Raw genomic sequence first — 15,642 nt, 5'->3', positions numbered from 1 at the left:
TCCCCAGCCACATTTGTGACCTCTAAAGCACAATGTATGGTTTAATGTACAGAAAAGCTGAGGGGCAGGTTTCAGCTGCCCCCTCCCCTTCCCCCAGGACCCAAGGGTGAACCCCACCACGGATGAAACAGAACAAAACCAAGCAATGCGTCACAACGAAAGAAAATGGCCATGAATTGAGGACTTACGGTGGCTTTTGGGTTCGCTTAGAACTCTTTTATCTGTTAGGAAAAACAAAGTTAGAAAACAAAAGGTGAAAATGGTGATGGTGGGATGGAAACGAAATGAAACAAAACAAGCAGCGCCCAAGCCAGCCCTGGCAATGCCGGGGCATGGAGAAGCCGTGGGAGGGAGAGGAGCCTGGCTCCCCGAGGCGTGCACCAAGGTGGGCAGAAGTGTGGCAGTGCCGAGACCGTCTCTGTGTCCCCCCAGCCCACCGGCACGTGCCAGCATCCCCGCTGTCCCCAGGTGCGGACCCTCCTCTCAGCCTTTGGACCCCCATTCCTGCACATGCGTGTGCAACCGGCCCCAGGGGCAGGAACTTGTGGGGCGGCTCCAAGGAGAAGGGCTCTGTCCCCTCTCCTCCTTCGCAAACACTTCTCCGCTCCTCTGCTCCGCTCCCTCCGTGCGGGATGTGCGTGTCCCCTTCTCTCCCAGGGGAACCAGCCTCTCCGGCCTCAGCAGCGTTAACAGCCGGCAGCGGCTCGGCGTGCAGCGGGGCTCGACGGTGCCTCCGAGCCGGGCCTGACCTCTGCTGTCATGCTGCCTTCGTTTTCCCCAACACTGAGCTTCTGGCAGCCCGGAGGCAACCGGCTGGCAAGGGGCATCTCAGAAATGGCTTCTCTCTGCGGCACACGCCGCGCTCCCTCCCCTCCTCGCCTAGCCGGGCGCCAGCAGGACCCAGCTGCCGGGCTGGTGCTGGATGATGGGGGAGCGGAGCAGAACCGGAGCCGGCCTGGCCCAAATCCCCTCTCTGAAGAGGATGCTTTTTGGGCTAAGGAAAGGGGAAAGCAGTGTCGCGCAGCAGCAGATGGCAGCATTGGTGTGCTCGGCTGAAGCAAACGCCTTCTCTGGGCTCACTCTGAGTACAGCAGACAGCCTTTCCCCCTCCAAAAAAACCAGACCCTAGCTGCTGCTCCAGGGCTCCCACTGAGCAACGAGACAGGTCAGGTATCTGCAACGCAGGGAGATGCGGAGCTTCTCACCCCCAGCCCTGGGAATCTGAGGACAACGAACCACCACCGCAGAGACACATCTGGAAGTCCCCGGCCCTCTGCCCCCTCCTTTGCACCACTCTCCTTCCCGTCTGTCGATGCACATCGATTCTGCCCCCGCCCCCTGCAAGACCGCTCATGATTTCTGAAGGTTAATGGACTAAGCCATAATGAAAACTGATGTCTTCTTTTCACGTGCGTGGGCTGGGAAGCTGCGGAGCGCTCTGTCCCTTTCCCAGGCAGCGGGCTGGCCTTCCATGGGCTGCAAAGCATCTCCTGGCTAGATCCCTCCACAGGAGAGAGCAGACGGCCCTCTGATTGACAGCACACACCACCAGCAAAGAGGAAACCATGCCCACGCGGCTGTGACCCAAAGAGATCAGCCTCAGCGCATCTCTCCTCTGAGCCCACTGGGCGCATAGCAATGCAACCAGCACGTTTGCCCGACGGTGCCTCGCCTCCCCTCCCCAGCCCCGCTTGCCCGCGCACTCACTCTGCATGCAGAGCCCGTCGGTGCAGTTTTTGGAGTCGAGCAGCACGCCGCTGCAGTCCTTGCCGCCGTTGCGGGGGGACGGGGCGGCGCATTCCCGGCTCCGCCAGTGCGTGCACTCCGTGCTGCAGGCCGACCACTTGCTCCACTCTGTCCACGCTCCGTCCACTGCGGCCACCAAACGGGAGAGAGACGCTTCGTTAGAGGCTTCTTTAAAGCCCTGGGGCAGCCCAAGCCGTTGGCTAGGAAGGGCCAGGACTAACGACAGCTGGGAAACAAGGGCGTCTAGAAGCAGAAAGGCCCATTTCAGGGCCTCCAGAGACCTCCGTGGAGCACTCTCCTGGCAAGCCAAGGTCTGGGGAGACCAGGCTGTGTCTCTGCAGACGACCCTAGCCTGTCTCCTCGGGGAGCACAGCTAGATCACGCAGTCACGGCAGCAGCAGGGAGGACATCAGTGTTGCCACACAGCTCTGTGAACCCCACTCACCTGGGCAGAGGGTGGTGCAGGTTATTTTCTGGAAAGGCTGCCCGTCGCAGAAGGACCCGCCGTTCAGCGGCGCTGGGTTGGTGCAAGTCCGGGTGCGCTTCTGCCAGCCCCGGCCACAGCGATTGTTGCAAGGAGACCATTCAGACCAGGTGGACCAGCCACCGTTCACTAAAAGAGAAGGCGACAGGGTCAACACACAGGTCGCTTAAAGCCAGAGAAGGGAGCCCATTTCAGCAAGGAAGGCTGTGGATGGAGCTAAGTCTATGATTCCCTTATCCTCCTGTCTTCTCCGAAACCCTGGAATGGTCCACCCCCATCACAAGCACATCATGAGGCTCCTCTACATCTCATGCAGCCCATGCACAAGACGCTCAAGCCTGCTTAGGACTTTTTTCCATCCTACAAATATCTTTTGGTTCTCAAAAACCTCCAGCAGCAGCAAAGCTGGGAATGATTTTGCCCTCTCTTTGACTTGGGCTGCCTTGCAGCTGTCCTCAGCCAATCTTTGGTTTCAGAGCAAAATTCAGCCTGGGCAGCTTTCTGAGCCAAACTGATCCAGGTGGGCCCACTCTCCACCCAGCTTTATACCCAAATGAGAAAGCTGCCCAACATCTATACCTAATAACCTCTTACACCTGTGCAAGCTGGTAGAGGTACCTGTTCTGCAGTCATTGGATATTATCTAATTTAACAAAACGCCCTGGTGGGGATGACTCCAGCCACTCCCAGTAGCTGCCCACAGTCCCCCTTGGCTTGGCACCGCAGCCGACAGCAAAGGCCCTCTCCCTGCGCGCGGAGGGCCGGTACCGTAGACAATGACGGCGGCTGTGGTGCTCCGGCGCTTGGCCACAATGTTCTTGGCCATACAGGTGTAATTGGCAGTGTCCAAGAGCCGGGCCTGCTTGATGATGAGGTTGTGATCGATGGTGATCAGGAAGTTGGTGTCCTGGGTGGGATCGATGACATCCTCGTTCCTTAGCCACTCCACCTGGCAACGGAAAGGAGGAAATGGGGCAAGGTTAAGGGGGAGGATGGCGATTAAGCTGTGCAAGAACTGAACACTCAGCCAGGAAAAACATATTACAGGTTTCGGTGGAAATCTCCATCCCACGCGGTCCCCATCATGATGGTTTCCAAGTGGCCCCGAGTTAAGCTAGGACACAGCTGCTTTAGCACTTGCTCAAATCTCTCTGTGCCAGCGGGACGTGGCAGCAAAGCAAGAGATCTGAGGAGGCATGAAGAGTATGCTGGTCCCAGCCCTTTGCTTGCTTTGCACAGCCGCCTCCGGGGCCTCGCATCTGCGCACGATGGCTGGGACTGTGCTGGGGACTTCCCAGCGCTGGCCAACCCCAGGACAACAGCTGCCTTGCTGATGGGTGGCAACATGGGGTGCAGCACTAAATTACAGAGCTGTCCCTCAGTTTCTGGGCTGTGCTTAACTAGGCTGTTTTGGGAAGGGTGTGTGTCGATACCGCCACTGAGCGTGGGTGAGAGCGTGGAGAAGGACAAACATGAGATTGGAGGGCTGGAATTCACAGGCACTGATGGAGAGCACTCCCCCGAGCCCAGAGCAGCACGGACCAGCCTGTGACCTGCCACCAAAGAGCTCTTCTTCATCACTGAGACTACCAGCTCGTTGAGCACCACAAACAGGCTTCCCAGCGCCGGGGTGGCTGGAAATGCGACAGTTTTGCCTACCCACAAGAAAACTGCTCATTTCTGCTTTTGAAAGCAGGGTCAGGCCAAGCATGATTTGGGACCGTTACTACAGTTTCTTGCAAGGATGGGACATTGTGGGGTATCATCAATAAACAGCTCCTGGGGAGGCTAATGGAGCTGTGGGAAGTTACCGGGTCTGGGGCAGGGAGGAGCTCACTACTGTGCGAGGGAAACCCATCAACACCGACTTTTCTGGCCCTCAGCCTCTCGCTCCTCCTCAGACAAGTCATTTTGTGTCTTCTCCTCTCCCAGACCTGGCCTCTAACAGGTTAACAGCAGATAAGGAGGAGAGGGAGAGGTGGGCTGAACAGGTGTTGAGGTTAAGTGTGTTATTAGATGTGAGAATAACAGATCTGCTGCCCAAAATAAACAATTTTGCTGCATAATGAAAGCTGACGGTCTCAATGTGAGGCCATCCATCACGGGCGCAATCCATCTGCACGGACGTGCCTAATCTATCTCACACGCTCCCTCTCTCACCGCTGGTGCGGCTGCAAACCGCTGGGATCCTGGCAACCCGGCTACGACAGAAAATGCTTCCTTCCTAACCCCACAGGAGGAGACACCCGCAAGGATGGGAGGCATTTCCCACGGAAAGTTTTAGGCTGGGAGGTACCAGAAGCCCGGCTCAGCTCCAGCGTCCTTGGAGGATGCCGTGACCGGACGCCGTAGCCCTGCCCCACTCACCTCCGCCTGCGGCACCCCCTCGGGCGGACGGCACTGCAGCAGGACCTCTTGCTCCAGCGGCACCTCTTTTCCTAGCGGCTCCTGGTCAAAGTTCTTCCTCAGGTCTGGGGAGGAAAAACCCAATGGTCAGCAGCCCGCCGCAGAAACAGGCCAATCCGCGAAACCTTGGTAAGATGGAGTGTGCCACCTGGGCACCAGGAGCCCACAGCTGGGAATATCCCTCTGGAATAGCATAGCTGGAAGCAACTCCTTTCGCTCCCCAGCTGTCCAGCCCAGTGCTTTGCTCGCCTGCCTGTCGAAAGCCTTCCCGGAGGGCAAACCTGGCCTTCCTTCCTGCAGCTTGCACCCACAGCACCTTGTCCTCCCCCCTCTGACACACACAGCAGAACATTCCTGTCCTCCTTTGTATGCTTGCAAGCTTACACCCTTCTCTGTTTTCTTTTTGGGCCAAATCTCAACTTCATCAATGTTTCTTCAACACTCCCATTTCTTTCTCTCTGCTCCCCCACGCAGCCTCCTCTGGACTCTGCAGTGGGACCCATCTTCTCTGAAGGCGAGATTTCCGCAAGAGCTTGGCTCCCATGAAGGCACCTAAGCAGACTCCCAGATTTCGAGACTACGGAGGCTTTCCGCTCGGTTCTGCCCCAGCGGGTCCCACCTGAGCCACGTGCCCAGACCTGCTGGAAACGCAGGCATTGACTCCAGTGCTGAAAGAGAGAACGATCGCTGTTGAAAGCCTGGCCCGAGAGGGACTCGGCTCTCCTCTGCGAATGCACATAACGCGCAGCGCAGCGGTACGTTTTGAAGGCACCAGGCTGCAAACCCGTGCCTCCCGGTGTCACTAGATGGTGCTGCAATCCTCCGCAACGGCTTCCAGCCTCCTCCGCGCCAGCCCTGCTCAGCCTGGGCTCCGGCTTGGGCAGGGAGCATGGGAACTACCCACCCACGCATCCTCCGGGGTGAAGCGTCCCCTCGGCCCATGCCATTGCTTCCCTTTCCCCAGGCTCTGCTGGCATCTCCCTGGCTGAGCCAACCCTATGAGGCATGAGGAGGGGCTCCCGCTGGTGTCCACAGCAGGGAGGGCCACCTTGGTGGCCCCAGCTCGGCTGGATGGGGAAGGTGCCCTGCAGGGATGCTCCCCCCGCCAGCTGCTCCCAACGTGGCCACCCCAAATTTCTTAGGGCAGGATCCCCCGCAATGCCCTGCCAAGCGCCTTAGTGGTAGGACAAAGCGCGTGATGTGATCTTCATTTTAAGTGCATCCGTAACATTTTGTGTGCTATGGAGCTGCACGTGGCATCCTGACGGTGCAATGCCTTATGCAATGCCACGCAGCCCCGTGCAAAGGCTTTCATCAGGCCCACCAGAAGCCTTTGCTGCTGTGAAGGCACCGTAATCTCATGAAGTTTAAAAAACCTGTTAGCATGAACTGAGCGGACAGCGCTAGTCAGAGAAAGCCGCTGATTTACGGGACGGCAGACATGCTACCGAACCCAGGGAGCTCCAGTTACCGCACAGACGGGTATATTGGAGACAAGTGAGACGGCATCCAAAACCATTTAATCTCATCTGATTGACCCTTTTGGAGAAACACCAGACACTCAGTTGGGGCCGGCTCCAGAACAATAGGGCTTCTGCAGTGGCCACCCTTTGCCTAGCAACATTTTCCCAATACCAACTAAATCCTCCAGGGACGCCGGCAATGTAGCAGCTAATTTGCCAACCACCGAGGGCTGTCGTCCTCCAAAGGAGGGCAGAGAGGCAAGGCAGCAAGAACTTCACCTTCCTTTTATTGCGCTCCTCTGTTCCTGATACCGTGCTGAATTATTAGCCCTCTAATAGCAAAATCTGCTTACGACGAGGGTTGCCTGGCCGTTCTGCTGCGGCTCTGCCATCCCATTTGAGAAGAGAGCACATTCAGCTGGGTAACCGTCCGACTAACGCGCCCTTAATCAGACTGACACCCACAAACGCCGCCTCGGAGAAGTGACATATGACAGGAGGAGCGCCAGGGACGCCGAGTCGCTGACGCAGGGAAACCGCTCAAGGTGCTAACTGCTGCCTTATTAAGGATAATAAAGCACCGCGGAAGAGCTAGGCGCACGGACGGGCAGCGCGGCATTCACCCAGCTCGTGCCACCACCTCCCCGCAGATGGGCACGGATGATCCCCCGCTCCAGGTGCAAAGAGGCTGGAAACTCTTTAGGGCCCCCAAAGTGGGAATAAAGATGGCAGAGCCATTAGTTTAAACTAAAAAGTAGGCTGCAAATCGAAGCAGTGTAGGTAGCTGCAGGCGGCTGTCGCGGAGGGGTAGGCAGCACTGCTGGAGCTGGTCACATCCCACCAAGCGCTACGGATATGGGACACTTACACGCTATCCGGACGTAGGCCCTCCGGCTTTTCGTGGTTCCCGCAGAGCTCCAGGCCACGCACTGGCACCAGTAATCCTCTAAGCCGAAGAGCTCCTCCACCTGCTGCCGGGAGACCTCGATCTGCACCTCCCGCACGAGCATCCCTGCGGGGACAAAGCGGCACGGGGTCAGTGGGACGAGGCGCAGGGGCACCCCGAGTGCCGGGCGCCGGCTCCGCGGGAGCTTTTGGCACGTCCTCATAACGAACGCATCCCCTGGCTGAAGAGGAAGGAAAATGAGGGGTTAGATATCTCTGCAAAAAACAGAGAGATTTTCCTGCCTAGGGAGCCAACAACCCCGGCCGGGGAGCCCTCAGTCCCTCCTAGTCCCAGACAAAATCCCTCTCCCCCATCAAGACAACCTACGAGCGTTTCTACTGCTCTTGCTGCAGGTCCTGCTAAGCCTTGCTTTTGCCCAGACTGGACACGCCTAAATCAACCTGTCAACATCCCTGTAAAACCTGACAAGGAGCCGTGGACATGTTAGAGGTCTGATGACAAACACGATGCCACCACACCCAGCGAAAAGGTCCTGAAGGCCTGGACCGTGCTGGGAATCATCATGGGACGCCGAGGTTTGACTGATGTGGCCATCGCGGAGAGCAGGTAGGGGGAAGAGAGAGGAGAGGCGGGAGGTCCTTTACGCCAGATACGTGCACTGGACACACACCCCCGCAAGCACCGAAGATGCTCTGCAGCAGGAGCAGACTGTCTCTAGTCCTATGGCCTTGCCTTGGGCAGACGGGCTGCGCTGAGCTATTCAAGGAGACGGCAGCTCACGCAAGAGGCCATTGCCAGGAGTCACCATTTCAAGGTACAGACTAGTATTTATCAGTTTTATTGCCCTGCTAACACCTGTAGGCAATAGGTGTTCCCTGCAAAAGGAGAGAGAGCAAAGCTCATTTGCAGTTTTCCCAGCGCATACCAAGAGACACGCACACAGCACGAGCAGACAAACACACGCTGTTTATTCTTGGGGCTCAATTCTACTTTTTCAAACAATATCTGCCCCTTTCCCTTATCGGCTGTTTCCGTTGTGTTGCCCACGCAGGATGGAAGCCCGAAGTTTTGCAACGATGCTCCCCAGCCTTGTGTACAGCCACGGACGGGCTTCTATTTTTAAAAACGCCTCGAGCTCACAGCTCCGTAGGGCTGCATGCTCTGGAGCTGTAATTTAGCTCACTTCCAATGCTGCACAGAGCAATTACTCTCTTTCCGCCACCTTGCTACAGAATAACTGACAGACATGCACCAAGGAAATATAATTTATTTAACCACTATTGGGAAAAAAGGAAAAAAAAAAAAAGGCATTTGGGCCAAGCACTTCTGGAAAAATCACAGCCCTCAGGAGGACTCGGAAATGAGACGACCTCCAAGCTGCTCGTCTCTTTGGAAAGCTCTGGCTGGGAAGTTCGGCCGGCCACGGAAAGACGGCACGTGTCCTTCGACCGCTCTGCTCCCTCGCTAAGCGGTGAAGGCGAAGACGCTCTATCCAGGATCGTGGGATGAACTCATGAATCACAGGAGTGACTGTTTAGACAGCTCACACACATCCAAACGCGGCTGCTTGTACAGACCTTCCCCGCTCAGCCGGCTGAGTTATTCTCTCTGACTTGGCCTATTTTTGCTTTCTTCCACATGAAATGTTTTGGATCGGATGCAGTCAGAGCATTATAAAGCGTGTTTTATTCAAGATGCGTCATCTAAAAAGTCATTTTTTAAAGGCCCCTTTCCCCCAGCTTTTAAGTGAGGACACTTAAAAGACGCAGACGCCTAACTACGTTAATCCATCACTGCGTGGCCATCTCTCCCCTGTGCCCTTTGTAGTAGCTCCTACGAACAGCAGACATTGCAAATGCAGATTTTTAGCACAGCAAACCGTTTTGGTTTCAGCCTCCTTCCTCAGGGTAGCTGCCGGGCAGATATGCCCAAGTCTGCCTATTTTTATATGCCCGGTATCACCTCTGCACTGAAGTTATTGTCGGTTTTTCACTGATAGCAGCAGCGTAATCTTTTAAGTCCGGATGAAGCGTACAGACACGGTTTCCTCACCTAATTGCTGGCACGTGGTCTGCAAGTGAAGACCACAGTCTGCAGGGAGACACGCTCTGAAGAAACATCTACAGCAAACAGGTCCAGCCCGAATTTCCCTCCGGCAAGTGCTGGGTGAGCTAGAACAGCCAAGAGACCTGCTGCTCACTTCAAGAGATGTCTTGCCTGGCCCGTCTCGTTCATCACGAGTTGCATCCTGGGGTACAAACGAGCCCTAATGGCAGTCAGATTAATTAGGAAGGGAAATCCATCAAAGGCTGTCCTACACTACTAGGATGCTGCCTCTGGATCAAGCCATCCACGAATCATGGATTAGGGAAAGCCAGGAGGCTGCTGGAGGGGGTACAGCACTATCCTTGTCCTGCTTTAACACTCTTTCCCTAAGCAACACTAGTGCTGGGTACCGGCTCCACGAGCCTTTGGTTTGACCCAGCGCAGCCACACGCTATAAATAAATGACCCCTCGGAGAAGGCGGCTCGGTCGCTAACTGGCACTGACTTCGCCCTAGAGCGATGGTCTTTGAGTCCGGGCTTGGCGAGAGGTTGCTCAGAAAAGCAAATGTATCGCCCATGGGTTTCAGTTCCAGAGGGAGCCCGGGAAAGGAGAGGACCGCAGGGCTGACATCGGATCAAGGACTCGCAGCAAGCTGGGGGGTCCCAGGGGAACAGCGGCGGCAGGGCCCCGGAGTGCCCCGGCAGCACCCGCTGGCTGCAATTCCGGTCGGGTGGACAGAGACCCTAGGAATCAGGCTGGGTCCGCGACCCATCCACACCAGAAGCAGCTTAAATTCAGCTGCAATTTTAATTGCATTAAAATAGCAACGCGACCACCCCTCGTGCAGGCAGGGCACCAGGAGCACCGCCTCAACCCTGAGCTCCACCGACTCAGACGCGTGCCCCCCTCTCATGCTTGCCAGCCACCTCGCCGGGGCATTAAAGACTCATCCTTCCCGTCGCCCCCGACTCTCCTTTCCCGTTAATCGCCACCTACACATGCGCCAAGCCGTGGGGGCCATGGGTGCCCAGGAGAAAACCCGCTACCGCCAAGGAGCGGACAGGACTGTAAGCCCTGACTGCTGCTCACGGGCTTCAGGGGCAGCCGGGGATGTCCTGGCCCTCCAGGCTGACAGGCCACCCAGCCCTGGCCACGAGGACACCCTCTAATTTCGGCATTCAGCCCATCCTCCCTTTGGGGGCGAAAGCCAGCGCCGTTCCAAAGACAGTCCGGGTGTAAAGCCTCCCGGAGAGGAGGAGTCCGGCACGCTCCCGTCTGCAACGGGCAGGTCACAGATCAGCAAATCTACTTGATCGCACGGCATCGGTGACCCGTCCAAACCCCCATGACGCCGGGTCTCAGGCCAGGCCGCTTCGAAGGAAGGGGCAAGCGGCTCCGTGGTGGTCCGTGTCCTGGAATAAGACCCCCCTAAAACGCCGCCTCGCTCAGGCAGGCAGGGGCCGGCTTGCACGCATCCCTTCACAGGCATTGCAAATCCTATCTGGGAACGCACTCATTATCCACTAAATATCTAATCCTTTTGCGAATCTGACTTAAGCTGTCGGCCTTTACGGTACCTCACGGCAATGAGTCCTACATGTTGATTAGGCATTTTGTAGGAAAGCGTTTCCTCTTATCTGTTTTATATGCGCTGTCTTTCAAACTCCATTTAATGATCCTGAACTCTGAGGAAGGGTAAATGTGCGAGCACGCAGCCTGCCTTCCCCAGATCCACCCTTATTTTGCATCACCTCTCGTTCGTCTGCTCTCCAAAGGAAACTGCTCCAATCCCTTCAATCCCTCCTTCTGTGTAAGTCCTTCCCTGCCCGTAATCACTCGCACTGCCAGCTCCGAAACCCACCTCTACACTTCTGCTTTATCCTTCTGGAGATAGGGTCAATAAACTAGTCCAGGTAAGGAAGGGCCGCAGATTTATCAAATGGCATTAGAAAAAGTCGCAGGATTGTTTCCTCTCTGATTTCGTGTCGGGCTTTTTGCAGCCACCCCTGCACCCGGCTGGGAGGGCTTCGGGCCGCAGCGTATTGCATTTTTGATACCTTCACCAAGGATCTGGCAAGGGGCAGCTCCTCTGTTAAAATTCACAGCCGATACGGACACAGAGACAAGCTCTGCGCCGACCGAGGCCAGGGAAAACACACAGCAGTGACCTCGTGAGGTCAGGAGCGCGGCCAGGAAACGCTAAAAATAAATAGCAAAGAGCCCCGTTTGTCTACCCGGAGGAAAATAATCTCCAATGCAGATGCATGAGGGGAGAAATCGGCCTAGAAAGGAGCAAATGTGGGGAGGGACTCGTGGGTGACGGAGGACGACAAATTAGCCTGGAGGACAGACACGGGTTGAGATGAGCCGAAGGGCAGCCGAGCCAGCTGACCGCCGCGGAGGACGGCCAGCGCGAAACGCTGCCCAGGGCGCCGCTTCCCACATCCTGCCCCTTTCTCGGAAGGACGGGAAACCTTCCTCGAAAGCCGGCGGCGGTCGCGCATCCGCTCACGAGGGGACCGTCCCAGCAGGCGGGCGCTGACCTGAGGTGCTCCCTCCGGCACGTGGTGCTGCCCCCGTTCCCAACACGTCTCCTTAAAAAGGGAGGAAAGGGGGGAAGCCCTGGGAAGCAAGAGCGGGCGACGGGGGGTTTGCTCACCCGTGACCTCGTCCAGGCTCTCCTTCATGACGTGGTCTTTCTGGTTGACCCACTCGCCGTTGCACTTGAAGTAGATCTGCGTGGCGGGGTTGGCGCGGCAGACGAGCTCCACGGGCTTGTTCTTCACGATGTAGGCGTCCTGCGGCTCCAGCAGAAAGTGCGGCAGGGTCTCCGCCGGCGCCGAGGGGAAGGAGTCGGGGAGCACGTCGCTGTACTCCAGCCCTGCGGGGAAGGCAGAGAGGGGACACACCGTCAGCCCCTGCCACCACGGCCCACCGCTCACTTCTTCCTCCGTCCGTTTGTCCCTCCCTCGCTTTTCCCTCCGATAGCACGAGCTCGAGGAACGCAACCCCAGCCAGCGCTCCTGATCTTGTCCTCAGACCACAGCATCTTACGAGGGTTTGGGAAGGGGGTTCGGCCGCCCCTGCCAAGGCAGCCCACAGGGGCTGGTGATCTCCCCATGGCACGCAACACGCCGCTCCCATCCCAGCCATGCCATTTGCTTTCCCAAACGGAGGCATCCCGAGACGGTGCCTGCATGGTCCACCAACGAAATCAGGATTCACCCTGTCCTGCCCCAGACATCAGAGTGGGTCGCGGCTTAGGTAACCTTGACCTTACTGAACGTGCGTTCTCAAAATCATCTTAAATGCAAAACCAGCCACAAAAGCAGGTTAGGTCTGTTTGGACAAGGCTGAGCAATGTCTTGAGAGGGGCAAGTCCCTTAGGCCTCAGCCCTGGACGTAACCCACGGGACCCCTCAGGACGAGGGGCTCCAGGGGGCTGGTGCCCAGGACTGGCTTCAGAAGAAGCTGCCGCCCCACGCCGAGGGGCTGCTCCAGCATCAAACCCTGCCTGACTGCACAACACTTCTGCGGGTCCTACAACTTCCCCAGCAGCGCGCAAAAACCTTGAAGAACCAACCCAAACATCAGAAGACTGATAAAAGACATAGGCACACACTGGGATGCACGCACACACACACAGGCTGCTTCTGCCTGACCTGTTGCTCTTGGGCATCTGGCTAGTAGTCAAGTCACATTTTGAGGCTTTGCACCCAAGAGAGTGACGAGCCACTTCTCCTCTGCTCTCCGCCAGCAAAAACTGGGCTTCTCAGCTCCAGGCACTGCAGCGCGACACAGAGCAGTAAATATCGCCAGCCCGGCCATAAAACCTCCAGAACCAGCAAGGGAGAAATGAGCCCACTCCCTTCATCACCCTTGGCGAAAAAGCAGTGCCACATAGAGAGGATCAGGGAATCTGGAAAGCCACGTGGGACATAGGGATGGAGGGAAAAAAGAAAAGGTCACACCCAAACACACGGAGAAAACAAGATGACCGAGCTGCCTCCTGAGCAAAAATCAACCAGTGAAAAAACACACGAGGTCAGTCATTTAAAATCCATTTAGGAAAATTGACTTTCCATTTCCATTTAACACAGCACTAAGGGAGAGCAGTAGGACATTTGTCATAATCCATTAACTGCTCTTTTGGAAACAATGAATTAAACTCCGGGCTAATTTCTCTCTCTTGTTCTGGCTCTTCCCCACCTCTCCGCCGCCGCTGCCGGCCATTTCCTCCCTGATTTCATTTGCAGGTCTGTAATTTTCTCAGCGCCCTACCAATTGCACCGGGACACAGGGCAATTAGGAGGCACAACACCCTCCCGGCGAGCGGTTTTAAGCCTCGGCCCAACTCCAGCGCCAGGCGGACGGCTGGTACCCGAAACCAGCGCCGGGCAGGAGAGGAGGACGCAAGCAAGGTGCTGCAACGCGCTGCAGTCTCTGCAAATAAATGGCAAATAAATGCCCTTTCCTGCTATTTCCTACGATAAACAGAGCAGCACGACGGCTGCAGCGTAGGCGCTCGCGCAGCTTTAACTTTCGGCCTTTAAAAAGGGAGAGCCATGCACACGGCAGTGCTCATTTTCCCTCTTTATTCCCACCCAGATCCCCCTTCTTCTCCATCTCCACCATGGGGGACGTTTCCTCTCCCGTTCGTCCTTCCCTCTGCTCTGGAGCTGCAGTGGTTTCACCTTCAGCCTCTTACCTATATCAGAATGGTGAAAAACAGCTTTCATCTTATTTTTTAATTTACAACTCAATTTTGCATCCACCAATTTGCTGTTCTGTTTTTTTCTTTTTCTTTTTTTGATGCCTCAATCCCAAATTTCCTGGCAAAGGCGACTGACTGAAGGGGATCAAATCCCTGGCAAGGGAGGCAGACAGCAAAACTTCACTCTAGGGCTCGGGTGAAAACCCCTCCTAAATTATATTCCGCATTCCCACAGCACGTTTCCTTCCAAGCGGGATGCCCAACTCGCCAAGAACTAGCGCTGGCCCTGCGACATTATTGCACCGCTTTCTGCCAAGGAGGCGGGAAATACCGAGCGGTGAAACGCTCCCAGAGCGGGTAGCTGCAGGGAGCAGGCAGTTCACAGCGCAGAGGGCACGTCTGGCCCATCACTTTTCCCAAACGAGGCAGAATTCGCCCCGGAAGAGAAGCAGCCCCGCCACCTGCAAGCGCCCGGCCTCCCTCCTCTTCCTCCCGCGGAGGCGCGTGCCGGGGCGAGGGCCGTTCCCGCGCTCGCTGGAGCCGCCGGCTGCTTTTACGGCTTTGTTTTATAACTCTAATGCCGGGCTCATTTATAAAGCAGGTTTGTATATAAGGCACGTAAACATCAGAAAGCCATTAGTGCCTTAAAGTGGGGCTGGCAGCGCGCCCCTGCCACCCTGCCCCGGGCGATCTCCAGCTCCCTCCCAGGCACCGCTGCGGGGAACGGCAAAGACTACAAGTACTCAAGGATATATTATCCCTGGCCGGAGCTGTAATGCAGGTCTGGAGCTACCGATTAACTTTCTTTCCTCTGCACATGCCAGTTGCTTTTTTCTTTCCTTTTTTTTTTCCGGCTCTTAAGTGAGATGTCAAACCCGAGGACGCGAGCGGGGAGTCCTGCCACTTCCCCGATGCCGTAAGGATGATGGGTTGAGACCTGGCGTGCCCAAAGACAAAAATGTGAGGAAGGAAAGGGGGCTCCCCTTCCCGCGCAAGGGCACTGGGATGCTGGGGCACCTCTGCAAGACGCAGCCCGGCCCCAGCACCCTGTGTCGAGGTGACACCCCCAACCCTCAGCACCGCTCTGCTCCAAGGAGCTGAGGGTGATATTGCCGGCAGACCCATTTCCACCTAAAACTGCGGCAAAACAGCCTGCTGGGGGCAAGGGGAGGCTCTTCTTTAGCACCAGACCTTTTCCCCAGCTCGCCCACGCTGTGCTGATGCTAAGCGAGGCTTTAGGTCACCGGGGAGGATCTGGAAGGGGGGGATGAGTCACGGCCCGCCGTGGGTAAAAATCGCCGATTTGTGACTCATCCGTGACAATCCGCCTGGCGACGCGTGCCGCTCGCGCTGCCGATACGTCCCCCCTCGCCCGCCCGACCCGAGGCTGGAATCAGGAGACCAGGGATGGGGACCACGCTGGACACGTTCATCATCAGCAATCGAACCGGCGTGAGCAAGGCAGCAAGCGGCTCCGGCGGCCGCGCGGGCCAGACGCGCGCCTTCGTGCGCAGGGACGGGGAGAAGCTCCCGCGCACGCCGCGGATTTACGGTGCCGCAATCAGACGAGCAATAAAACCAGAAGCGACAAACTAATAAATATTGCAGAGCGCGCTGCGCTGCCTGTAATCACAATATCGTCTACGGGGGGTTCCCATCTGCCGCCTTCCGACGTTTCCGCAGGAGGCGGGTGCCCGTTTCCCACGGTCCTTTCTCTGGAAGTCCCGGATTGCTCCCGTCCCTGCGTCCGCTTCGGAGCACGCCGGCTGCTACGGCAGCCAGCCCACGGCCACCGCGGAAAATCACAGCCTGGCGCACCCCACGCGCATCTCCCCCGTCCCGTAAGGCGGCCAGCCTCCGAGGGAGGAGAGCCCG

General features: G+C 56.9%; 1 protein-coding gene across 2 annotated transcripts in view; it reads right to left on the bottom strand.

The window, feature by feature from the left end:
* The window catches only part of UNC5B (unc-5 netrin receptor B), a 69,153-nt gene that overhangs the window by 13,111 nt on the left and 40,400 nt on the right, over positions 1 to 15,642 (bottom strand). For both annotated transcript variants that reach the window (XM_064513624.1, XM_064513623.1), the window contains exons 2-8: positions 11,713 to 11,934; positions 6,968 to 7,111; positions 4,598 to 4,701; positions 2,999 to 3,179; positions 2,192 to 2,359; positions 1,708 to 1,872; positions 189 to 221 (exon numbers count right to left, since the gene is read on the bottom strand). In XM_064513624.1, coding sequence (XP_064369694.1) covers positions 189 to 221; positions 1,708 to 1,872; positions 2,192 to 2,359; positions 2,999 to 3,179; positions 4,598 to 4,701; positions 6,968 to 7,111; positions 11,713 to 11,934 — 1,017 coding nt within the window. The remainder of the gene's footprint in view (positions 1 to 188; positions 222 to 1,707; positions 1,873 to 2,191; positions 2,360 to 2,998; positions 3,180 to 4,597; positions 4,702 to 6,967; positions 7,112 to 11,712; positions 11,935 to 15,642) is intronic.

The sequence above is a fragment of the Dromaius novaehollandiae genome, chromosome 6 (genome assembly GCF_036370855.1).
Source record: "Dromaius novaehollandiae isolate bDroNov1 chromosome 6, bDroNov1.hap1, whole genome shotgun sequence".
NCBI lineage: Eukaryota > Metazoa > Chordata > Aves > Casuariiformes > Dromaiidae > Dromaius > Dromaius novaehollandiae.
This window is presented reverse-complemented; position numbering and strand designations above follow the sequence as displayed.